Source organism: Carcharodon carcharias, chromosome 8 (genome assembly GCF_017639515.1).
Source record: "Carcharodon carcharias isolate sCarCar2 chromosome 8, sCarCar2.pri, whole genome shotgun sequence".
NCBI classification, from domain to species: domain Eukaryota; kingdom Metazoa; phylum Chordata; class Chondrichthyes; order Lamniformes; family Lamnidae; genus Carcharodon; species Carcharodon carcharias.
In genome coordinates, this window is record NC_054474.1 from 69,151,162 (window position 1) to 69,172,552 (window position 21,391).

Below are 21,391 nucleotides of genomic sequence, written 5' to 3' on the forward strand. Positions count from 1 at the left end.
TTACAGTCTGAAAAGCCTATAGTCCACCTGTGTTGGAGAGTGACACTGGGAGAATAAGATGGGCTTTCCCAGTAATGCCCGAGTTGTTAATGGTACAGGTTTTTTTGTTCTGAAGTTTTTTGTAAATAAATTAAGTTTTATGTATTGTACAACCCTTGTTGGGACTTAACATTTGGAGATCCATTCACTTCAGTTAGCGGGTGTGTGAGATATGTTGCATTGCTTGTGTAACCCATGGTCAAATTTGTGGAAAGCTGAATCTATTTCCAATAATTTACTTTCCCCAGGTTAATTGCAGGGGGATTGGCACTTTTTTATCACCTTTGTTCGGTAATAGCTCTTTTTCCTCTGAACCAGGAGATTGTAGATTCAAGCCACTTCAAGATTTGAATACTTAATCTATGTTGACACAGGTGTGGTACTGGGGAAGTACTGCATTGTTGTCGACGCCAACTTTTAGATTGAAAGTTCAGCCAATCCCTCCCTGCCCTTTCAAGTGGCTATGAAGAATTCTTGGGTACTATGCGAAAAAGAGTTCTTCTGCTGTCCTGGCCACCCCCATATATCCTTCAGTCAACATCAGGAAAAGAGGTTAATTTGGCTATTTACCTCATTGCTGTTTGTGGGGACCCTGTATGCGAATTGTCTGATATATTTGTCTGTGAGGTGAGAGTGACTGCCCTTGACATCAAGGCAGCGTTTGACCGTGTGGCATCAAGGAGCCCCAGCAAAACTGGAGTCAGTGGGAATAGAGGGCGAACTCTCTGCTGGTTGGAGTCATACCCATAACAGAAGAAGATGGTTGTGGTTGTTGGAGGTCAATCATCTCAGTTCCAGGACATCACTGCAGGAGTTCCTCAGGGTAATGTCCTCGGCCCAACCATCCTCAGCTGCTTCATCAATCATCTTCCATCATAAGAGCAGAAGTGGGGATGTTCGCTGGTGATTGCACAATGTTCGCCATTCGCAACTCCTCAGATACTGAAACAGTCCATGTCCGGATGCAGCGAGACCTGGACAATATCCAGGCTTGGGATGACACTTGGCAAGCAACATTCGTGCCACACAAGTGCCAGACAATGATCATCTCCAACAAGAGAGAATCTAACACTCGTCCCTTGGCATTCAAAGACATTACCATTGCTGAATCCCCCACTATCAACATCCTAGCGGTTGCCATTGACCAGAAAGTGAACTGGACTAGCCATATAAATAATGTGGCTACAAGAGCAGGTCAGAGGCTCAGAATCCTGTGGCAAGTAATTTGCCTCCTAACTCCCCAAAGCCTGTCCACCATCTACAAGGCACAAGTCTAGAGTGTGATGGAATACTCTCCATTTGCCTGGGTGAGTGCAGTTCCAACGACATTCACAAAATTTGACACCATCCAGGACAAAGCAGCCCACCACATCCACAAATATTCACTCCCTCCACCACCGACGCACCTTGGCAGCAGTGGGTATCATCTACAAGATGCGCTGCAGAAAGGCTCCTTAGGCAGCACCTTCCAATCCCGCTACCGCTACCATCTAGAAGAACAAGGGCAGCAGCCTCATGGGAACACCACCACCACGGAAGTTCTCCTCCACTCACCACCCTGATTTGGAAATATAGTGCCATTCCTTCACTGTCGCTGGGTCAAAATCCTGGAACTCCCTCCCCAACAGTCTTGTGGATGTACCCACATCACATGGACTGCAATGGTTCAAGAAGGCAGCTCACCACCGCCTTCTCAAGGGCAATTAGGGATGGGCAATAAATGCTGGCCTAGTCAGCGATGCTCACATCCCATGAATAAAAAAACCCTATGTAACAGTAACTGTACTTCAAAATTAATTTATTGGTTATAAAGTGTTTTGGAACTTCCTGAGGATGTGAAAAGATATGATATGAATAACTGACTTGCCTCTTTCTCCCTCTCATTTTTCAATGCTCAAGAGAAAATTCAGTTTCCTAGAACAGTCGATACCCAATTCACTTTCTGATTGTGACCTTGATCCGATGATGTTTGTGAAATCTGCGTCAGCTATCTATTATTTTTAATTTATTTTCCTTAACGTCAAAAATGCAAAAGAATATGGTCATTCTGCATCCAGTGCACAATACAGTTAATCTGGTTCGTCTAGATCTTCGCTGATGAATGTACTGTAGCATTTTGAGCACATTGGCAATCACCAGAATTTATACTGGCTCAAAAACTGAGAATAAATTAGATATTTTGACTTTGTTCGTCCATATTTTTGTAAATGTTTTTCTTGGAACTAATCTTTCCCATATATGTTCAAATTAGATGTTGGAAATGTACTGTACGATATTGTACTCTTTTTCCAGACTAGCATTTACAAGGACTGGTGTCCTTCGTGTGGGAGGATTTCTAAATCCCAGACAGTGTGATGCTGAAGCCCTGAGCCTTTGGATCCCATCACGTACACCTGCTGAAGGCCTTGATTTGGAAACATCCAAGTACATTTTGGCAAATGTTGGTGACCAATTTTGTCAACTGGTGATGTCTGAGAAGGAGGCTATGCTTCTAGTAGAACCACACCGTAAGTTAAATTTTCTTTTAAGCAATCCAGTAGCTAATGTACCTGAATTAATCGTCCAATTTTTCAAATGTCAAAATAATGGATTGTGCAGCATGTCAGCTCCAAGTGGGTAAACTTTACTTTCCCCCTACAAGAATACTCTGAGGGCATTTGGACTGAGCGATCAACTGAAATGCGTTCAAATCCCCGTGTGGCAAGTTATGAAATTGAATTCAATGAATCGGATAATTAGAAGGCAAGAAGCAATTTGGGTGGCATATTGTCCTCCAGGGAAGGGACTTAACATCCATGTTCCACCTGGCATGCGCACAATTCCAGTCCAACCAGGTGGTTCATTCCTGATGCCATTTGGGCCACCTACAGATAGCAAATAAATAGTTACGCCACAGTTCTCTATAGGATGTTAGGGTATCTCTGATTCAAATTTGTTTCGGATTCAGCAAAGCAAACCTCATAACCTTTGGTGGTGTATTTCTTGATAGGGCTTGTGCAGTCAATAAAGGATTACATTTCCAAATTGCAAAGTTTTATATACTAGTTGCATTACAGCCTGCTTGGGTGCAGTGTGCTAGTGATTTATATTTCTCGATAGTCTACCTTAGTTCACAGAATCTGTATTGCTGGCATCTCTAGCTAATGGCAGAAGTTGACATACAAGTAGCACTCTTGAGCACTGTCTCTTTTTGCATGAGATAAGTAAAATTCATTATGGTGCTGAAATTTGACCCATGCTTGCTTCAATCATTGATCTTTTGTGCATTTAGCAAAGCAATTTTAGTTGCATTCTTGGGATACTAAACAAAGGATAGGATTATATAATACAGTTCGGAAACTGGCCATTCAGCCCAACCAGTCATGCTGGTTTGTGTGCTCCACATGAGCCTCCTTCCACCTTAAAAGCAAGACTTTCCCTTTTGAAACCCACCCTGACAATTTATTATGTTTTTGGATTCTACACATGTGTCTATTCTCTCCTTTAGTGCTATTTTTTTCTACCACTTTTATGTTAATTTACTTGTCTATAGTTTTCTGACTGTTCTATCTCTCTTCTTAGATGTAAATATGAAGTTAGCTATCTGCTAGCTTTCTGGCACTACACCTTTTGCATTTTCTAAATAATATGCAGCCTCCTTATTTTTCTTACTGATAAGTCATGCACACTTAATGTTGAAATTCATTTGCCAATTATATACTATTCTTGAATTTGTTAATATCTTCTTGTAATTTGTTGCAGTCCTCCTCAGTATTCACAATGCCCCTGTCCTCCCAATTTGTTTATATCTGCAAAATAGGAAATAGTGCAATATTAATGTCTTGTGTCATATTTTATGGTAAGATGAGACCTAGAGCTCATTGTGCCCTTCTTAAGCTAGTGGTTACATGAGCCTGTGTGTAACCGTTTGATCAAAAGCTCAGGACGCAAGATTTTGGTGTAGTTGTGCTCCAGCTGTAGCTGATGAAGTGCTTTAGATTAACTACTATCAATCATATTGATTATTTAATTATATAATCATTAATACGATCATTAACGTCCTTTGAAAGGTTCAATCTCACGTATAAAATCATCCACAGTTGTCTGGTTGTTTTTCCTTGTACTTGGCAAAGCCGAGGACGATTTTGTTACATGAGCAAATCTTCCATGGAATTTCTCATGGATAGTCTTGTGTGTGAAGTTTGATGTTTAGATGGCAACCTGGACTCTGTCTTTATGACCACTATTTACAAGTAGTTACTTATATGATGCAGTCAGTCATTAGCAATATGAACTGCCTGTGCATTGTATGTATATTTTCTATTCTTTCCCATGAATTAATATAAAAAGCAATTGCCAGTACCTTTATTTGCCTGAATCAAGTATATGGCATATGGAGAAAGCACAGTTATTAAGCAGAGTCAAAGGTGGCAGGGGGGGCTAAGGGAGACAATTGCCACTTCTCAACAGAGCAAGACGTCCACTTCAACCCATCCTCACCATGTCATAAGTTTTTTGCTTATTGCACCTTCTCCTCCCAACTAAGGAGGATAAGTGATTACACCTACCCCTTTTACCCTTCAGGCTCTTTGCTTTCCCAATTTGCTGCCCTCCCCTTCCCCTCCAATCTGCCAGGAGACTTCCAGCCTTCATCCTCTTTCCCCCCGCTTCCCCCTTTGCCCCACCACAACTAATGAGTATTTTAATCCATCAGCTGCCATCTCCTCATTGGCAAGATTTCCATCTGAATATTACCCAACTGAGCAGGATTGTATGGCCCAGCTCCACTAACAGATCATGGCGCTCAACCCCTACAGAGCAGTTGGCAACTTTACGAACTGCAGTCTGAACTTGCTGTATTTCTTCTCCACTGAAATCTAGCTGCTGGTTCCAAACTTTATTCTCCCATTTCCATCGCCCCCCCCCCCCCCCCCAAGTTTATGAATCCCTTTCTTTCATTCCCTCATTTACCTTGCACTGTTGTCTTTCCCTCATATTGTTCTATTGTCCCCTGCCTTCTAACTTTGCTTAACCTGAATATTTAAATTGGCATTGATTGTGTGTTTTTAAGTGAAGTTAGCAGAGAAATTTACAATTATTTATTTATTGTGTTGGGGTAAAATACTTATTTTCAACACTTATAGATGGCACCAGTATTGAAACACGTGGAGGAGCAGGTGATCAGATAGTGATGCTGGGGTGGCATGTTGAAATACAAAGTGGTAATTGTAGTATAAAGGTCTGGCATAAAAAGGATTGACGTGGGACTGAGCATAGTACCACCCACAGTATGATGTAAAGGAACACATGACCTGAATCTAGAGGGGAGTCTTGTACTGGACAGAGATGTGTGTAGAGGTAAGCCTGAAGACAACTCCTAGCTTCAGCCTTATACTGTATCTATATATACAGTTACTAGTAGTTAATAAACACTTACTATTAAATTCTGCAAGACTCAGAACCTCTTCATGAAACCCACCAAACTGTCCCCAACATCGTACCACAGCAATAAACTAACTTAGAAGAGTATAAACAAAACAACGCACTTTTATAAGCTGCATTACAAAATACCTACAAGCTATTTGGAGCAAGGGAAAGATTTTAAGGCAGCTTAGGGATTCCACTGAATCAAGACAGCAGAGTCAACAAAGGGTAGCAGCACCATCTAGTGTGGGAGGACTGATAGCTCAATACAACAATGGAGGTATGTTTTACTAAAAGTAATTAAATAGACTTTACTTTTTGGTGTGACTTCAGCTATTGGCAAGTGCTCATGAGGTCAGATTGTGTGAAAAAGATTATACAATAAGAGCACGTGACTTACAAACTACATGCGGTCATAAGAGGTTCAATATTCAAGGATAGTCTGCATCACTTATATTGGGTGTGCAGGTGAGTTGCTCACTATTTAAGATGACTGGCATAACAGCTGATGTGAAGTCAATTGCTTCCACAATATCAAAATTTAATTTAACAGTACTGGACAAAATTTGAATGAAAACAGCAAATATGTTATCATAGTGTGTCCCTGTATTCTTTTTTGCAAGCACTCCTTGGTATTTAATATTTAGTTTTAAAACTGAACAGAAAGGCATCAAGCTCAGCAAGCAGGTGAGAAAAACTACCACCAGTGGCAGGAGTTAAAAAGGCCATCAAAAGGTTCAAGCAGTGAGTAGCTTAATAAATGATAATTGGTGGCTCCAAACAACCAACTCAGCTGTCCAAAATATCTGGCCCAGTAAATATGTTTTAAAATTGTGTCTTTATAGTTATCACATATGGAAATGGGAAGCGGTTATTGCCAGTTGCCCAATATTGGCAGCTGTCCAGGGCAAACACTGACAGTGTAAGTGGTGGGGATTTTACTGATGTCCTGGAGAGGATGCAAGGCCACACCTGGAGTATTGTGTGGAGTTTTGGTCTCCTCACCTGAGGAAGGACAGAATTGTCTTGGAGGGGAGCATAACATAGGTTCACTGGACAGACTCCTAGAATGAGGAGAGGTTGAGTAGAATAGTCCTACATTCCCTGCAGTTTAGAACGGAGGTGTGATCTAATTGAAACAAAATTCTTAAGGAACTTGACAAAATAAATGCTGAGAAAACGTTTCCTCTGGTTGCGGGGCGGGGGGGCTTAGAAAACGGGGTCACGTTCTCAGAATAAGGGGTCAACATCTAGGTAGGTCTAAGATGAGGAAGACATTTTTCACTCAGTGTTGTGAATCTTTGGAGCTCTCTACTCAGAGAGCTGTGGAAGCTTAGTTGTTCAGTATATTCAAGACAGAAATCAGTATATCCTTGGGTACTAAGGGAATTAAGGGATATGGGGATAATGCGGGCTCATGGAGTTGAGATAGAAGATCAGTTGTGATCTTGTTGAATGGCAGCGGAGGACCAAATGGCAAAAAATGGCCTGTTCTAGTGACTATTTCTTAAGTTCTTGTTGTTTAGGGTCTTGATACTACTTTCTCCAAACAACGAACTGCTGGGGTCTCTAATGATCCTTTAGTATTGTGTAAGCCCGGTCAGGGTAACAGTTTTCATGTACAAAGCTTTGGGTGTACCCGTTACCAAATAATATTTGGCTAAATGGGAAGTAGAATTTTTTTTAAAAATTGCTTTTGAACTGACTGAAAATGCCTACTGTTACAATATAGGCTCTTGCCAGATATTTTTCATGCACCAAACATAAAAGTTATCTGCTCAATGAATCGTAGCATCACCTAGTTGACATTTTTCTTTGAGTGAACAGTAAACCTGTTCTGGATTTATATGTAAGGTTTTCCTGATGCGTGAGCCACATCTGAGGATAATTAGTGTCAATCAGGTTAGATATTTGCATATCTACAGTGTATTCACATTTTTATAGTATCAGTAAAATGCAACCATTTGTCAAAAGTTAAATCAGCTAACACAGTTTTAAGCTGGTTCCAAGAGAGAAACAAGGATGTCTTGCTTTCTTCAATAATTGTCTGAGCAATCTTTTCGGAAAACATTGTATAAATTCAAATTTAAATAGAAAATGCTGGAAACACTAAACAAGTCTGGCTATGTTTTCAGTTTTTAATTTTGGATTTTGAGCATCCACAGTATTTTGCTTGTTTTTTATTGTATAAACTCCTCTAGCTTATTAGAACACTATCTGAGTTATAATTACATTCTGAATTACCTACACGTTCCTGCCTTTGGAATTCATGTTGCTTTTATATCCATTTGCAGCTTGTTAAAATTGGAAGTTGTATTTCTTGCATTCTTTCTAGTGTTGTTTTTTGAAAAGCTAGTCTGCCAGTCCGTAGCAACCAAATGCACAATATGCTGCAACCATATTAACATGATCTCAAGACTTATCACAGACCACCTTGTGGGAAGAGGGTTGACTCTAGTTGTCCCAGATAGATTGCATTCAATTAATGGATAAGCATTCCTACTGCTTGGGTTATGGTTTTTAACTCTGATGTTGTCTGTTCATGAACAGCTTGGCTAGATTCTTTCTGATATGCTTCAGGCAGAGTCAAAGAATCATAACTAATTTCCTAATACATGGTAACAAAAACCATTTTGAAGGTGGTTTCCCTCAAGGAAGCTGGTTTTTAAATCAAATTGTAGGCTTCCTGATCCAAATTTGCAACTTAAAGGGTGAGTATTGTTTAAGAAAAAAGTGAACTTATATTTTAGCACCTGCAATGCAAAACATTGGAAACATTCAGGAGGTCAGATAGCATCCATGGGGAGACAAGACAGGTTATAGTTTCCGGTATGGACCCTTCGTCATAACTGGAAGATACTACAGATAAACTGATTGTAAAGGAACAGAACAAGAACTTGGGGGGATGGTGGTTAGAGGAGGGAAGGCAGGTGGAGGGGGACAATAAAACACAACCGCACACAGGAAAAGAAGCAGATGACCTTTAAGTGGAGAATATATGCTTGAACAATAGAATGATGTTAGCAGCAAACCAATAGTGGCTTAAAGAGATAAATCAAAGAGACAGTGGGTGAATAGTTAAAGGTTGGGGCTGTGGATGGGGAGGGTGAAAGAAAACATGTAAAACTCACAAGATAGAGCAGGCTTCAGTGGAACCTGGTAAAAGAAAAAAGCTGTCATTGGTATAAATCCACGTGAGCCCTTGTGTACACAAGGGTTCACACCAGCCTTGTCCTGGTGCAAACCAGAATTGTGTTCTAACAGGGTGTTCACTCCCAAAACACTACCCACCCCAGAAACTGGGTTGGGCTGAAGGAATGTGTTGAATTTGCAGTCTATGTTCTTTTGGGTACAAAAACTTGGTTCATAAAACCCAGCCTGGACAATTTGATTTTTTTCCACATTATTTCAAATTTTGTGAAGTGTAACCCACTCCACTCTCCTCCCACTTTGCCCATCGCATCTCTTTGGTTCAATACCTGCTCTTCTTCCCACCTTGAAGTGCATCTACAGGGAGACAATGGTGAAAACTGGGGGAGGTGGATGAAGAAAGCAGCAGGAGAGAGCAATAAATTAGGATAGAGGAGGAAGGAGAGAGTAGGAAATAAATGGAAGTGGAAAGTCAAGTGAAACGAGTAAAAGAGAAAGGAGTTTTATTAGGGTTTAATATAGCAGGCCTGACAAAATGTCATCAACTTCAAACACTAACTCCATTTCTGTCTGCCCAGATGTTACCTGATATGATGAGCATTTCAATATTTTCTATTATTGTTGACATATCAGTATCCTTTGTCAGTGAGCTTGAGAACTAAAGTCAAAATATTTTGGAAATTGTAGCAATAAGATTATTAGATTCACCAAAAGTTGGTGCTGCACAAGTGAGCAGCAAGCAAAAATAAAAACAAAAAAAACTGCGGATGCTGGAAATCCAAAACAAAAACAGAATTACCTGGAAAAACTCAGCAGGTCTGGCAGCATCGGCGGAGAAGAAAAGAGTTGACGTTTCGAGTCCTCGTGACCCTTCGACAGAACTTGAGTTCGAGTCCAAGAAAGAGTTGAAATATAAGCTGGTTTAGGGTGTGTGGGGGGGGTGTGGAGAGAGAGAGAGAGAATTAGAGGGGGGGTGTGTGGTTGTAGGGACAAACAAGCAGTGATAGAAGCAGATCATCAAAAGATGTCAACAACAATAAACAGAAGAACACATAGGTGTTAAAGTTGGTGATATTATCTAAACGAATGTGCTAATTAAGAATGGATGGTAGGGCACTCAAGGTATAGCTCTAGTGGGGGTGGAGGGAGCATAAAAGATTTTAAAATATTTAAAAATAATGGAAATAGGTGGGAAAAGAAAAATCTATATAATTTATTGGGAAAAAAAAGGAAGGGGGAAACAGAAATGGGGTGGGGATGGAGGAGGGAGCTCAAGACCTAAAGTTGTTGAATTCAGTATTCAGTCCGGAAGGTTGTAAAGTGCCTAGTCGGAAGATGAGGTGTTGTTCCTCCAGTTTGCGTTGGGCTTCACTGGAACAATGCAGCAAGCCAAGGACAGACATGTGGGCAAGAGAGCAGGGTGGAGTGTTAAAATGGCAAGCGACAGGGAGGTTTGGGTCATTCTTGTGGACAGACCGCAGGTGTTCTGCAAAGTGGTCGCCCAGTTTACGTTTGGTCTCTCCAATGTAGAGGAGACCACATTGGGAGCAATGAATGCAGTAGACTAAGTTAGGGGAAATGCAAGTGAAATGCTGCTTCACTTGAAAGGAGTGTTTGGGCCCTTGAACGGTGAGGAGAGAGGAAGTGAAGGGGCAGGTGTTGCATCTTTTGCGTGGGCATGGGGTGGTGCCACAGGAGGGGGTTGAGGAGTAGAGGGTGATGGAGTAGTGGACCAGAGTGTCCCGGAGGGAGCGATCCCTACGGAATGCCGATAGTGGGGGGAGAAGGGAAGATGTGTTTGGTGGTGGCATCATGCTGGAGTTGGCGGAAATGGCGGAGGATGATCCTTTGAATGCGGAGGCTGGTGGGGTGATAAGTGAGGACAAGGGGGACCCTATCATGTTTCTGGGAGGGAGGAGAAGGCGTGAGGGCGGATGCGCGGGAGATGGGCCGGACACGGTTGAGGGCCCTGTCAACGACCGTGGGTGGAAAACCTCGGTTAAGGAAGAAGGAGGACATGTCAGAGGAACTGTTTTTGAAGGTAGCATCATCGGAACAGATGCGACGGAGGTGAAGGAACTGAGAGAATGGGATGGAGTCCTTACAGGAAGCGGGGTGTGAGGAGCTGTAGTCAAGGTAGCTGTGGGAGTCGGTGGGTTTGTAATGGATATTGGTGGACAGTCTATCACCAGAGATTGAGACAGAGAGGTCAAATTGGGTTTACAAAAATAATTATTTTCTCCAGAGCTCCAGCAAAATTAATTGTGTCAACTCCTGTAAACTATGTAAGTTAATACATAGAGCAGACACAAACTATGAAGAAGAAAACACAATTTTTGCCATAGAATCATAGAATAACGCTTGTGCCGGCTTTTTGGTAAGGCGTTCCATTTAGTGCCACATGCCCGCTCTTTGTCCATAGTCCAGTACTTTCTTTCCCTTCAAGTGTTTACCTCAGTGATGGCAAACTGGGCTAGTGAGTGGGCCTTATGGGTGGCCCTCCTTCATCTCAGTGGGCCGCAAGATTGAAATCAGGCATGTGCACTAACCATGACCCCATAAATAAGATTATATACATTTAATACACGCTGAATATTTCATTATGAGTTAGAGGAAATGCTTAATCATTCATATATTAATAGAACTGTCATCAACTTCAAAAGATAAAAACAAAAGAAATATTTACACTTGCCTTACTTACATTACACTCAGTGTGACTTCTGGTTGGATCTGTCCTCCACAAGCTTTCTTAGATTAGGACTCAAGGATGTGCTTACGCTTTGCAATTCAGCACTGAGGTTTCCATCCGTTAGTCTGTTGTGCTTTTTACTTGATGTGTCCCATAGCAGAAAAAGTTTGCTCGCATGTGTATGTTGATCCAAAGATTGACATGAGCTTTGCAAGGCAATGCCGGAGAACTGGTCCAGTCATATTCAACCAAAGTTCTCGTGCAACTTTCCTCTTTAGCTGGTTAATTTCGTCTTCATCTAGGGCATGAACATAAATTAATTCCTCCTCAAACTTCCTTTTATCAACTCTAAGCCTTTAACATACTATGCCACATTTGCTCAGATCAAATTCAAATGGATTGGAGCAACTGAGAGGTAGGGCTTCAGATCACTCAGAGAAGAAAAGTGGTTCTCAAAATGCTCTACCAGTGTAGACAGCAGTTGTATGTGAACTGATGGATCATATTCATTTCCTTGATCAGATTGTTTTTCCAGCATTTTTTTCAAATTTGGTAAGTGTGTAGTCACATGAAGGTAACTGAGTGGACATTAACTGGAGGTGTAGTATAAATTTTCAGACACTAGCAACTAGTGTAGGCAAGAAGTGATCCCTTTCCTCGCAACGACTCATTCAGCACGTTCAGGTGACCAATGATATCGGCGAGAAAAGCCACATCCAAAATCCAATTTTCATCTTCTAACTGAGCAGCTTTGAGATTTCTGAGCAAGCAGCTGCTGGATTTCTAGTAGAAGTGCCAGGTAGCAGTCGAGTACTGTACCATGTCTTAGCTAGCGCACTTCAATGTGCATGATGATGCCTCCATATTCTGTTTCAATTTGGTCCACAAGTTCCACAAACTGATGGTGATGCAGAGAGTGAGCACGTATGAAGTTGACAATATTTACCACTTGATCAATTATAGCTTTTGGTCTTTCTTGCTTGTCAAGTTTAGCACAGAGCACTTAGTGTATTATGCAATGCACACCAAATATGTCAGGTACACAAGCTTTCTACAAAATTACAAATCTGTGGTGTGTTCCTGTCATGAAAGGGCACCTATCTGTTGTAACTGTTACAATTTTTTCCAAAGGTAACTTGTGCTCTTTGAAAAAAGTCAGTCAATGCCTTGAAAAATACTGAGCCCTGGGCTCACCCATGTATTCCCTAAAAATTCTTCTGTCACGTTCAGATCACTGACAACACAATGAACACATATGCAGAGTTGAGTAATGTTGTTAATATTTTTGTATTCATCCAGCGCTTTACTGTTAGCTTCACTTGAACATACAGTTCTGAAAAGCTGCTCTGCCAGATCGGTAGTAATATCTTGCACTCTGTGACTCACAGTAGCCTGCTGAGTTGCAGGCATTTAACACATTTGATAATTTCCTCTTGGTTTTTAAATTCAGCAAATAGAGCATCCGAGGATTTGATGATGCGTTGTTTCACTAATACACCATCTGAGAATGGCTTTCCATTTTTTGCATGTAACCAAGCAATACGAAAGCTAGCCAAAGTCACTGCATCACTCTCATTTAATGCTTGTCTAAGTACTTGCTTCTGTGTTTCCATGGCTTCCTTCAGATTTGGAAGCTGAATGGCATGTTTCATAATGTCTCTTAACATTGTACTTTTTTGGAACTGATATCACCTCATTGCAAATTAAGTAAAATGGGCCCTCTTTCTGTTCAATAACAAAATAATCCAGCCCCCAGCTCCCTTTTACCATTCTGCCTTCTTCACTGATTTCCACTTTTTGGCCACTACTACTTCCTCTACTTCTTGATTTTGCACTTGATTCTCCCTCTTTATCACACCACTTCAACACAAAGCTATCATTAGAGCCAGATTAAATTACTGCCAAAAGAATCAAAAGCGCAACCTCCCATGTGCACTGGTAACCACAACAGTCTCCTGGGTAATTTTACTAATTGCGCTTGCGTACCCACGATTCGCGGGTCTTGCTGATCGAACCGTAGCAGTGCGACCTTGCGCTGGGTAATAGTCAACAAAATATCTCATGGGTTGCACTCGGAAACACGATGGACCGCAAGTTGCCCACCACTGGTTTATCTGGTTCCGTTTTAAATGTTACTTTTGAATTGACTTCCATCATCCTTACCTACAGTGCATTCCAGATAATAACAATGTCTACGTAAAAAAAAAAATCCTAATGTTGCTTCTGGTTCTTCTGTCAGTCACCTTAATCCTGTGTCATCTGGTTGCCAGCCTTTGCCACTTGAAACAATTTCATTTTATTTACTGTATCATAACTGTTCATGACTTTGAACACCTGTTCAGTCTCCTGTTAATGTTCTGTGCCCTAAGGAGAACAACCCAGCTTCTCCAGTCTCTCCATATAACTGAAGACCCTCATCCTTGGTACCATTCTGATAAATCTCTTCTACATTCCCTCTAAGGCCCTGGACTTCTTAAAATGTAGTGCTCAGAAGTGAACACAGTGGTCCAGCTAAGGCCTAACTGCTGCTTTGTAAAGCTTTAGCATAGCTTCCTTGATTTTGTACTCTTATGTTTCCACTAAGAAAGCCAAGGATTCTGTTTGCTTTTTTATCAGCTTTATCAACTTCTCTGGCTACTTTCAAAAATTCGTGTAAATACAGTCCCTGGTCTTTCTGTTCTTGCACCCCATTTAAAATTGTAAACTATAGTTTATATTATCTCTCCTCATCCTTCCTACTAAAATGCATCACTTCACACTTTTCTGCATAAAATGTCATCTGTTATGTATGTGCCCATTTCAGTAGTCTCGTCTATATTTTCTCATATCATGGGCTATTTCAGTTCTTTTCACAGGCCATCCAAACTCAGCTCAATTTAGTACCTTAATTAGTTGGTTGTGTTCACCTTAAGGCAATAGAAATTGAGGGAGAGGAAGAAAGTTAGTTTGTGTACCTTTTGCGTCTGTTGCTATCTCCATGGAAAGAGCTGATATGAATCCAGAGTGTCTTTGTGTATGTGGGGTGATTATAGTGCTCCCAGCATCATGCAAAGAAAGTACAAGATTGAAAGTTTAGCGTCATATGATTTTTTTTCCCCTGCTGTTAGCTTATTTATAAAGACTGGAAAATGGGAAACAGCAAATTGCATTGGATAATGTAATGTTGAATCTTCAACTTCTTCCTAGTTTATCTACCTTCACTTTCTGTAATGTTGTAAGACGGGCTTTAGAATCTCCAGTCCCACCTTGCAGTCATACTTAGGTATCCCCAAGCAGTTGCTCAAGTTCCAAAGGAGAACTGATACTACTCAAGTGTGCTTCCTGGTAAATTGACATGAATTAGGTTTGTTGCAGCCATAAGCTGACTTGGGTGAGTAGAGTCAAGATTAAAAAGAGGAAAATGAGAAATTTAATTTTTTTTAAATTAACATATTAATGTGGTCAAGGTTCTGAGTTTTGTAGACTGCATTTTCTCATAGCTTCTGTAATGTATCTTGAATGATGGGTGAAGTGAATATGTTCCTGCTGGTTTATGAAATAACGCTATGGTTGATTTTATAGAAGCATAGAAACATACAGCACAGAAGTGGATTTTTTGGTCGGTTGTTCCTGTGCTGACTCTTTGAAAGAATGTTCATACTTAGTCTCACATTCTTGCTTTTTGTCCTTGACGCAATAAGTTCCTCATCCTCAAATACGTGTTCAACTCCCTTTAAAATTATTTCTGAAATTGACTTCCACCATCTTTGCAGGTAGAGCATTCCAGATTCTGAGTGAAAAAAATTCTCATTTCCCCACTTGACCTTTGCCATTGATTTTAAATCTTTGATACAAAAACAGAATTACCTGGAAAAACTCAGCAGGTCTGGCAGCATCGGCGGAGAAGAAAAGAGTTGACGTTTCGAGTCCTCATGACCCTTCGACAGAACTTGAGTGAGGATTCAAGTTCTGTCGAAGGGTCATGAGGACTCGAAACGTCAACTCTTTTCTTCTCCGCCGATGCTGCCAGACCTGCTGAGTTTTTCCAGGTAATTCTGTTTTTGTTTTGGATTTTCAGCATCCGCGGTTTTTTTATTTTTGTTTTTAAATCTTTGATCTCTGGTTATTGACCCATTTGCCAGGCAGAATAGTTTTGCTCTATCTACTTTATCAAAACTTCTCACCTTAAAGATCTTGTTAGGTCACACCATAACCTGTGTTCCAAGGAGAAACAGCCTTAACTTTTCAACCCTCTTCTCATAGACATTTCTCATTCTTAGTAGCACCCTGGCAAACCGGCTTCTCACCCTTTCTGAAGCCTTTACATCTTTACTGAAATGTGGTGCCCAGAATTGTCCATAGTACTCCAACTAAGGCCTAACCAGTGAGTTATAAAGCTCTAGCATGGTCTCTTTGCCTTTATGTTCTTTTCCTCTATTTATAAATTCAACTAATGTAAATGCTAATTTACATCACCTTATCAACTTTCCCTGCCACCTTTAAGGATTTGTGAATGTTGATATCAAGATCTCTGCTCATCAGCTCTTCTAAGAATCATGCAATTTATAGTAGACTGTCTTTCCATATTAGTCCTGCCAAGTGCAACACTTTACACTTCTCTGCATTGAATACCGTTTGCCATGTGTCATCCCATTTTACCATCTCACCATCCTGTTTGTCATCCTGGAATCTAGGGCAGAATTTTGCCCATGGTGTGCGGGATGGGCGGGGGCAGTTGGGAAGCTGGCTGCTGCCCACGATCGGCAGCACTCTGCAATTTTACGTATGTGGGGAGATTATAGTGTTCCCAGCATCATGCAAAGAAAGGCCAATTAAAGCCCGCCCAGCATGATACACGAGCGACAGTGCTGAGAACTGCCTGTGCGGATGGGGGAAGGAGGGTGAGCTGGCCTAGCGCCAACTTCGCGCATGTCCGTGAAAGAGCGCTGAATAACCTCCCTGAGGCATGAAGCTGCCTTGGAGATGACGAATATATGAAAAGAATTATTAAAGGACAGAAAAATTTAATGAAACATGTCCCCTCATGTGACTGTCACATGAGCAGGGACATTTTTTAATTAAAAATCAAAGTTTTTATTTCATTTGTATTAGATTTTGGAAACCTCATCCCGCCCGTGCTTGAGGTTTCCAAAAAAATGCAAAGGTCATTAGGTTGAATGGGCAGTGAAAATTAAGCACAATTGATTATTTAATGGCCTTAAAAGGCCTTTTAATTGTCGGTGGGCACACTGCCAGTTGGTGCGTGCATCATTTTACGCATGCGCCCACCCGCCAAGCTAAAAATTCGGGCCTATAACTCTTCTCATCACTATCTACAACTTTGCCATTATCTGCAAATTTTACTGTGCTGCTTCTACAGCTGAGTCTAGATCGTTCATAAAAATTGAAAAAGAGTAATGGACACAAAGTTGACCCTTGAGGAATACCACTCAAACCACTCATTTGTACCAAACTGCTACAGAAAAGTCAAAAAGGAATAAAACCAGATGGACCATCTGGCATTGACTTAGACACCAGAAACAATAACGGCACACCCGGTTTGTAGACCCTGCCAAGTGCTCCTTCCTAACACCTGGAAGCTTGTGCCGAAATTGGGAGAACTGCCCCACAAACTTAGTGGAACAGCCTGACATAGCCATGCTAACAATGTGCCAGACATCACCACTGGGTATGTCCTGTCCCACTGGCAGGAGGGATCCAGCAGAAGTGGCAGCACAGTGGTAAACAGTCAGGAGAGGGTTCCCCTGGGAGTCCTCAACATTGACTTCGTAACCCATGAAGTTTCGGGGCATCAGGTCAAACATGGGCCAGGAAACCTACTTATTACCACCTACCATCCTCCCTCAGCTGATGAATCAGTGCTCCTCCAAGTTGAACATCACTTGGAGGAAGCACTGAGAGTGGCATGGGCACAGAATGTATTCTCGGTTGAAGATTTCAGTGTCCATCGCCAAGGGTGACTCTTTAGCACCACTACCGACTGAGCTGACTGAGTCCTGTAGGATATGTCTTCCAGACTGGGCTAGTGACAGGTGGTGAGGGAACCAACAGTGGGGAAAAACCTACAGGAAATGATCCTCACCAGTCTACCTGTTGCAGATGCATCTGTCTATGACAACATAGGTAGGAGCGATCACCGTACAGTCCTAATGAAGATGAAGCCCTATCTTCACATTAAACATACCCTCCACCATGTTATGTGGTGCTACCAATGTGCTAAATGGGATACATTCAGAACAGGTCAAAACTCAACCCAAAATTGGGCGTCCATAAGGCACTGTGGGTTACCAGCAGCAACTGAATTGTATTCAACCACAGTCTGCAATCTTGTAGCCTGGCGTATCTCTCTCTTTACCATTACCATCAAGCCAAGGAATCAACCCTGGTTCAATGAAGAGTTCAAGAAAGCTTGCCAGGAGCAGCGCCAGGCATACCTAAAAGTGGTGTCAACCTGGTGAAGCTACAACACAGGATTACTTGGATGCTAATCAGCAGAAGCAGCATGTGAGAGACCCCCAACCAATGGATCAGATCAAAGTTTTGTAGACTTGCCACATTCAGTCGTGAGTGGTAGTTGACAATTAAACAACTAACAGTGGGAGGTGGCTCCACTATTATCCCCATTCTAACTGATGAGGGAGCCCATCACAAAAGTCAAGGCTGAAGCATTTGATTGAGAAAGTTCTCCTGTACACATCAGAAATTCCTTCCCTGCCTTTAGCACTATATTTTTTCTCAGCTTATATTAGAGTAATTAAAGTTTCCTAATATTACTATTATAGTTTGTTACATACCTTTTGACATTTGCCAGAAAATATGCTTGTCCATTGCCTTTTCACTTCTGAAACTCTATTTAAAATAGCTGTTTCTCAATTAAAGCCAATGGATTCAATGCTAGAACCATTTAGTATAACTTTTCTATGTAGAACTGTAACATCATCCTTAATCAATACACCCCCCATACCTTCTCTTATCATTCCTGAGTACTTGGTAACTAGAAATATTAAGAACTCATTCCTGGCCTTTTAATGTGACTACACCATAATCTCATATAACACATGCCTGCAGCTCACCATTTAAACTAACATTGACATTTGTACAATGTAATACCTCCTTAGACAATTTTGCTATTTTTCCCAATCAAGACTCTGAAATTTTGGGGATTATTGCTGTTTATATCTCTTCTCTAATCTCATTTCTGATTATTTCTACTATTTTCTGGTTCCCCTTTGCTTGCCAAATTAATTTAAATCCTCTCCAATAATTCTAGTTATCCTCAGTGAGGGGAGGTTTTGCAAACTTGGGTGTAAAGAGACAATTTCTGCTGCTTTAGTTACTCCCTTATGCGTTTGGTTAATCCTACCACACACAGATTTCCCTCAATGGCCTTAACCATTGCATGGAGATGATTCCAAGAAATCTGGGATTTTAGAAAAAAAGCTAAAATACCACTGGTATATAAGCATGATACAAACATACAAAAGATGAATGCCAGGAGAAAAACTAGTGGGCCCGTTGAGCCTGCTTCATGCTGTCATGATTTACAACAACTACCACCTGCCAATAGCCGCCTGATCTCCTGGGAGAGGCAACAAAATCAGATGAAAACCCCCAAGCCCAATCTATGGTTGGAAAATATCTGGAAGCGTTATGCTCTGGACCTTCATTACCAATACTAATCCAGGAAAACATATTGACCACAATTTGTGTTGCTATTTTGCCTATGTTTTATATGCTGTGATTAGTACCCCAGCCAGCAACCAAGACATCTGTCTTTCACAGATTCACATTGAATCTGCACAGACTGCAGGCACAAGCAGATGGTTCTGTGTGCCTACTATCCTTTGGGAATAGAAGAACTTCCTGACATCTGACCTCCTTATGGCATTATGCAACTGAAGCACACAACCTTGATCTTTCCTGACCTAAGTAATTTAACTAACCTGCCTTTGCAGGCACAGTTTGTCTAATAGTTTTGGTATCTATGTTTTTAACTTAATGGCCCAAAATTCTAGATTGTTTCTTGTCTAAAATTGATAATTTGGATATATTTGAAGCTTACAAGAAGTTGTAGTTTCATGCAAATTATCTGTTCATCTGCATTTGTGAATGATTCTATTGCCTGAAATACAGGTGAAAATTTTAAAATTTTGTTAAATATGATAATTGTGCTGTGTTGAAATTCTCCTTGTTTGAACTTGTAAATGTTTAAGTAAGCCTAGTAGATTCTGATTGAATATCCTATCGTGAAATTGATTGTATTTTATTCTTGTTGCTTCAAGAACAACTGGCATGGAAGAGAGCTGTACGTGGTATTCGTGAGATGTGTGATGCATGTGAAACAACTCTCTTTAATATCCACTGGGTCTGTCGTAAATGTGGTTTTGGTGTGTGCCTTGATTGCTACAGGATGAGGAAGGGCCGACCACCACAAGGTATGGCAAAGATGTGAATATAAGGACTTATTGAATGGTTAAATTGGAGGTATTATATCCGATACTGTGGTAAAGCGGCACCCATTTTGGTAGCCACAGTTAGATTTTGTGCCGCTATACACGTGATTAGCCTAGTTATCTAGTATACACTAGTACAGAAAAAGAAAGGCACAGCATTTTTATTAACTGCAAGATAGCAAAACATCTTAAGCCATTGCGTGTTCCGCTCTTAGTAAAACTTACAATACCTGTTTTCAGGATTAAGTAAAATATCAATGGAGTATAATTAGATTATGCTAGCAAGAGGCTTTTGAACTGCAAGAGGATGACAGAGTGACATTAAAGTAGTGTTTTTTTAGTAAAATGAATCTAGATTAGCCTGAAGAGAAATTTGGTAGTGACAGAGTGACCAAACATATAGGTGAGAATTTGATCTAATTATAAAAAGGTCTACTAGAGTCACCTCAAACAAAGGGTGTATATGTTACAGTACAGTGGTTGGCAAATGCTGAGCTGCTCAAATCCCGGAGGGATACTTGAAACGGCTGCCACAACTGTTTTGCAATTTGTATTTTAGTTTGAGATGCATGCCTTGAATTCAGTAGTAATAAGTCCACCTAGTCTTAGAAGTTTTTTTTACAAAACTAAACATTTATTAAAAAAGAAAAGATTTTAAGCACATACATAGGTCCACAAGTCACCACAATGATAACTCTTAGCTCCCCTAATTAATCGGACTCCCAGTTACACCTCCGTTAAGGCAACAGTAAAACAACCAGAATTAAATAGACCCAGGCAAAGCACGCAATACCCTGGACAGTGATATTCAAAATGAGTTTTCTTAGCTTCAGTTCCTGTAGACAGCAACTTGATGCCCAAAGGCTGGAGGCTTTTCACACTTGTGTTAGATCTTAGAATGCCTTCCCCTTACACATAACCTCAACTCCTTCATACATCCCTCTTCAATGCAAATTCCATTGTTTCAGTATGTCTTTGCAACTTTACCTTTGTCATAATATAAATTTTTCATTGTACCCATATTACCAGTAACCTTTGGGAAAAATAAACACTGTTAGGCTTAGCTTCTTATGGCTAGGTGTAACATCTCATTGTCTCTTTGAAATTCAAACTACTCTGGTTTATCTAAAAATGCAAATATACCTCACATTCTAAAATTTCAACCATGTTTACGTATTTAGCATTTCAAACCTGATTTCCCTTTTGATAACTCAAAAGCTCCAGACCATCTGTCTTCAATTCAATTAAATCCCACATACGCACACCTACACAGAGAAACTAATCCAAACCCCACTATTAACCTACCTTTACAATAATTCACAATAATATTCTGAAAATTATTATATTTTCATGCCATTTAGTAATCAATCAGGATCAAGCCTCGTAATGTGTATGGAATATCTTGGAAGTGCTACAAAGTTTATATATATGGTGTGTTCCAGTTGAAGAATTTTGTGTTTGGTAATGAAGGACCAGTTATCCTTGGTTTTGATCATTCCACCATTAGTAACTGTACCTTCAATTGCCTCGGCCCTAAGCTCTGGAACTCCTTTCCAAAACCTCTTTACTCCCTAAACCTCTCTTTTAAGCTACTCCTCTTTGACCAAGCTAACCTAATATCCTTTTTTGTGGCTCAGTATCAGATTTTTTTGATGAT

At 40.7% G+C, this 21,391-nt stretch overlaps 1 protein-coding gene across 1 annotated transcript in view; it reads left to right on the forward strand.

Annotated features, from left to right (window-relative positions):
* LOC121280927 (lysine-specific demethylase 3B-like) overlaps positions 1-21,391 on the forward strand; it is a 143,513-nt gene that overhangs the window by 75,480 nt on the left and 46,642 nt on the right. Inside the window, exons 12-13 of the mRNA XM_041193355.1 lie at positions 2,332-2,546; positions 19,564-19,716. Of these exons, the coding sequence (XP_041049289.1) occupies positions 2,332-2,546; positions 19,564-19,716 (368 nt within the window). The remainder of the gene's footprint in view (positions 1-2,331; positions 2,547-19,563; positions 19,717-21,391) is intronic.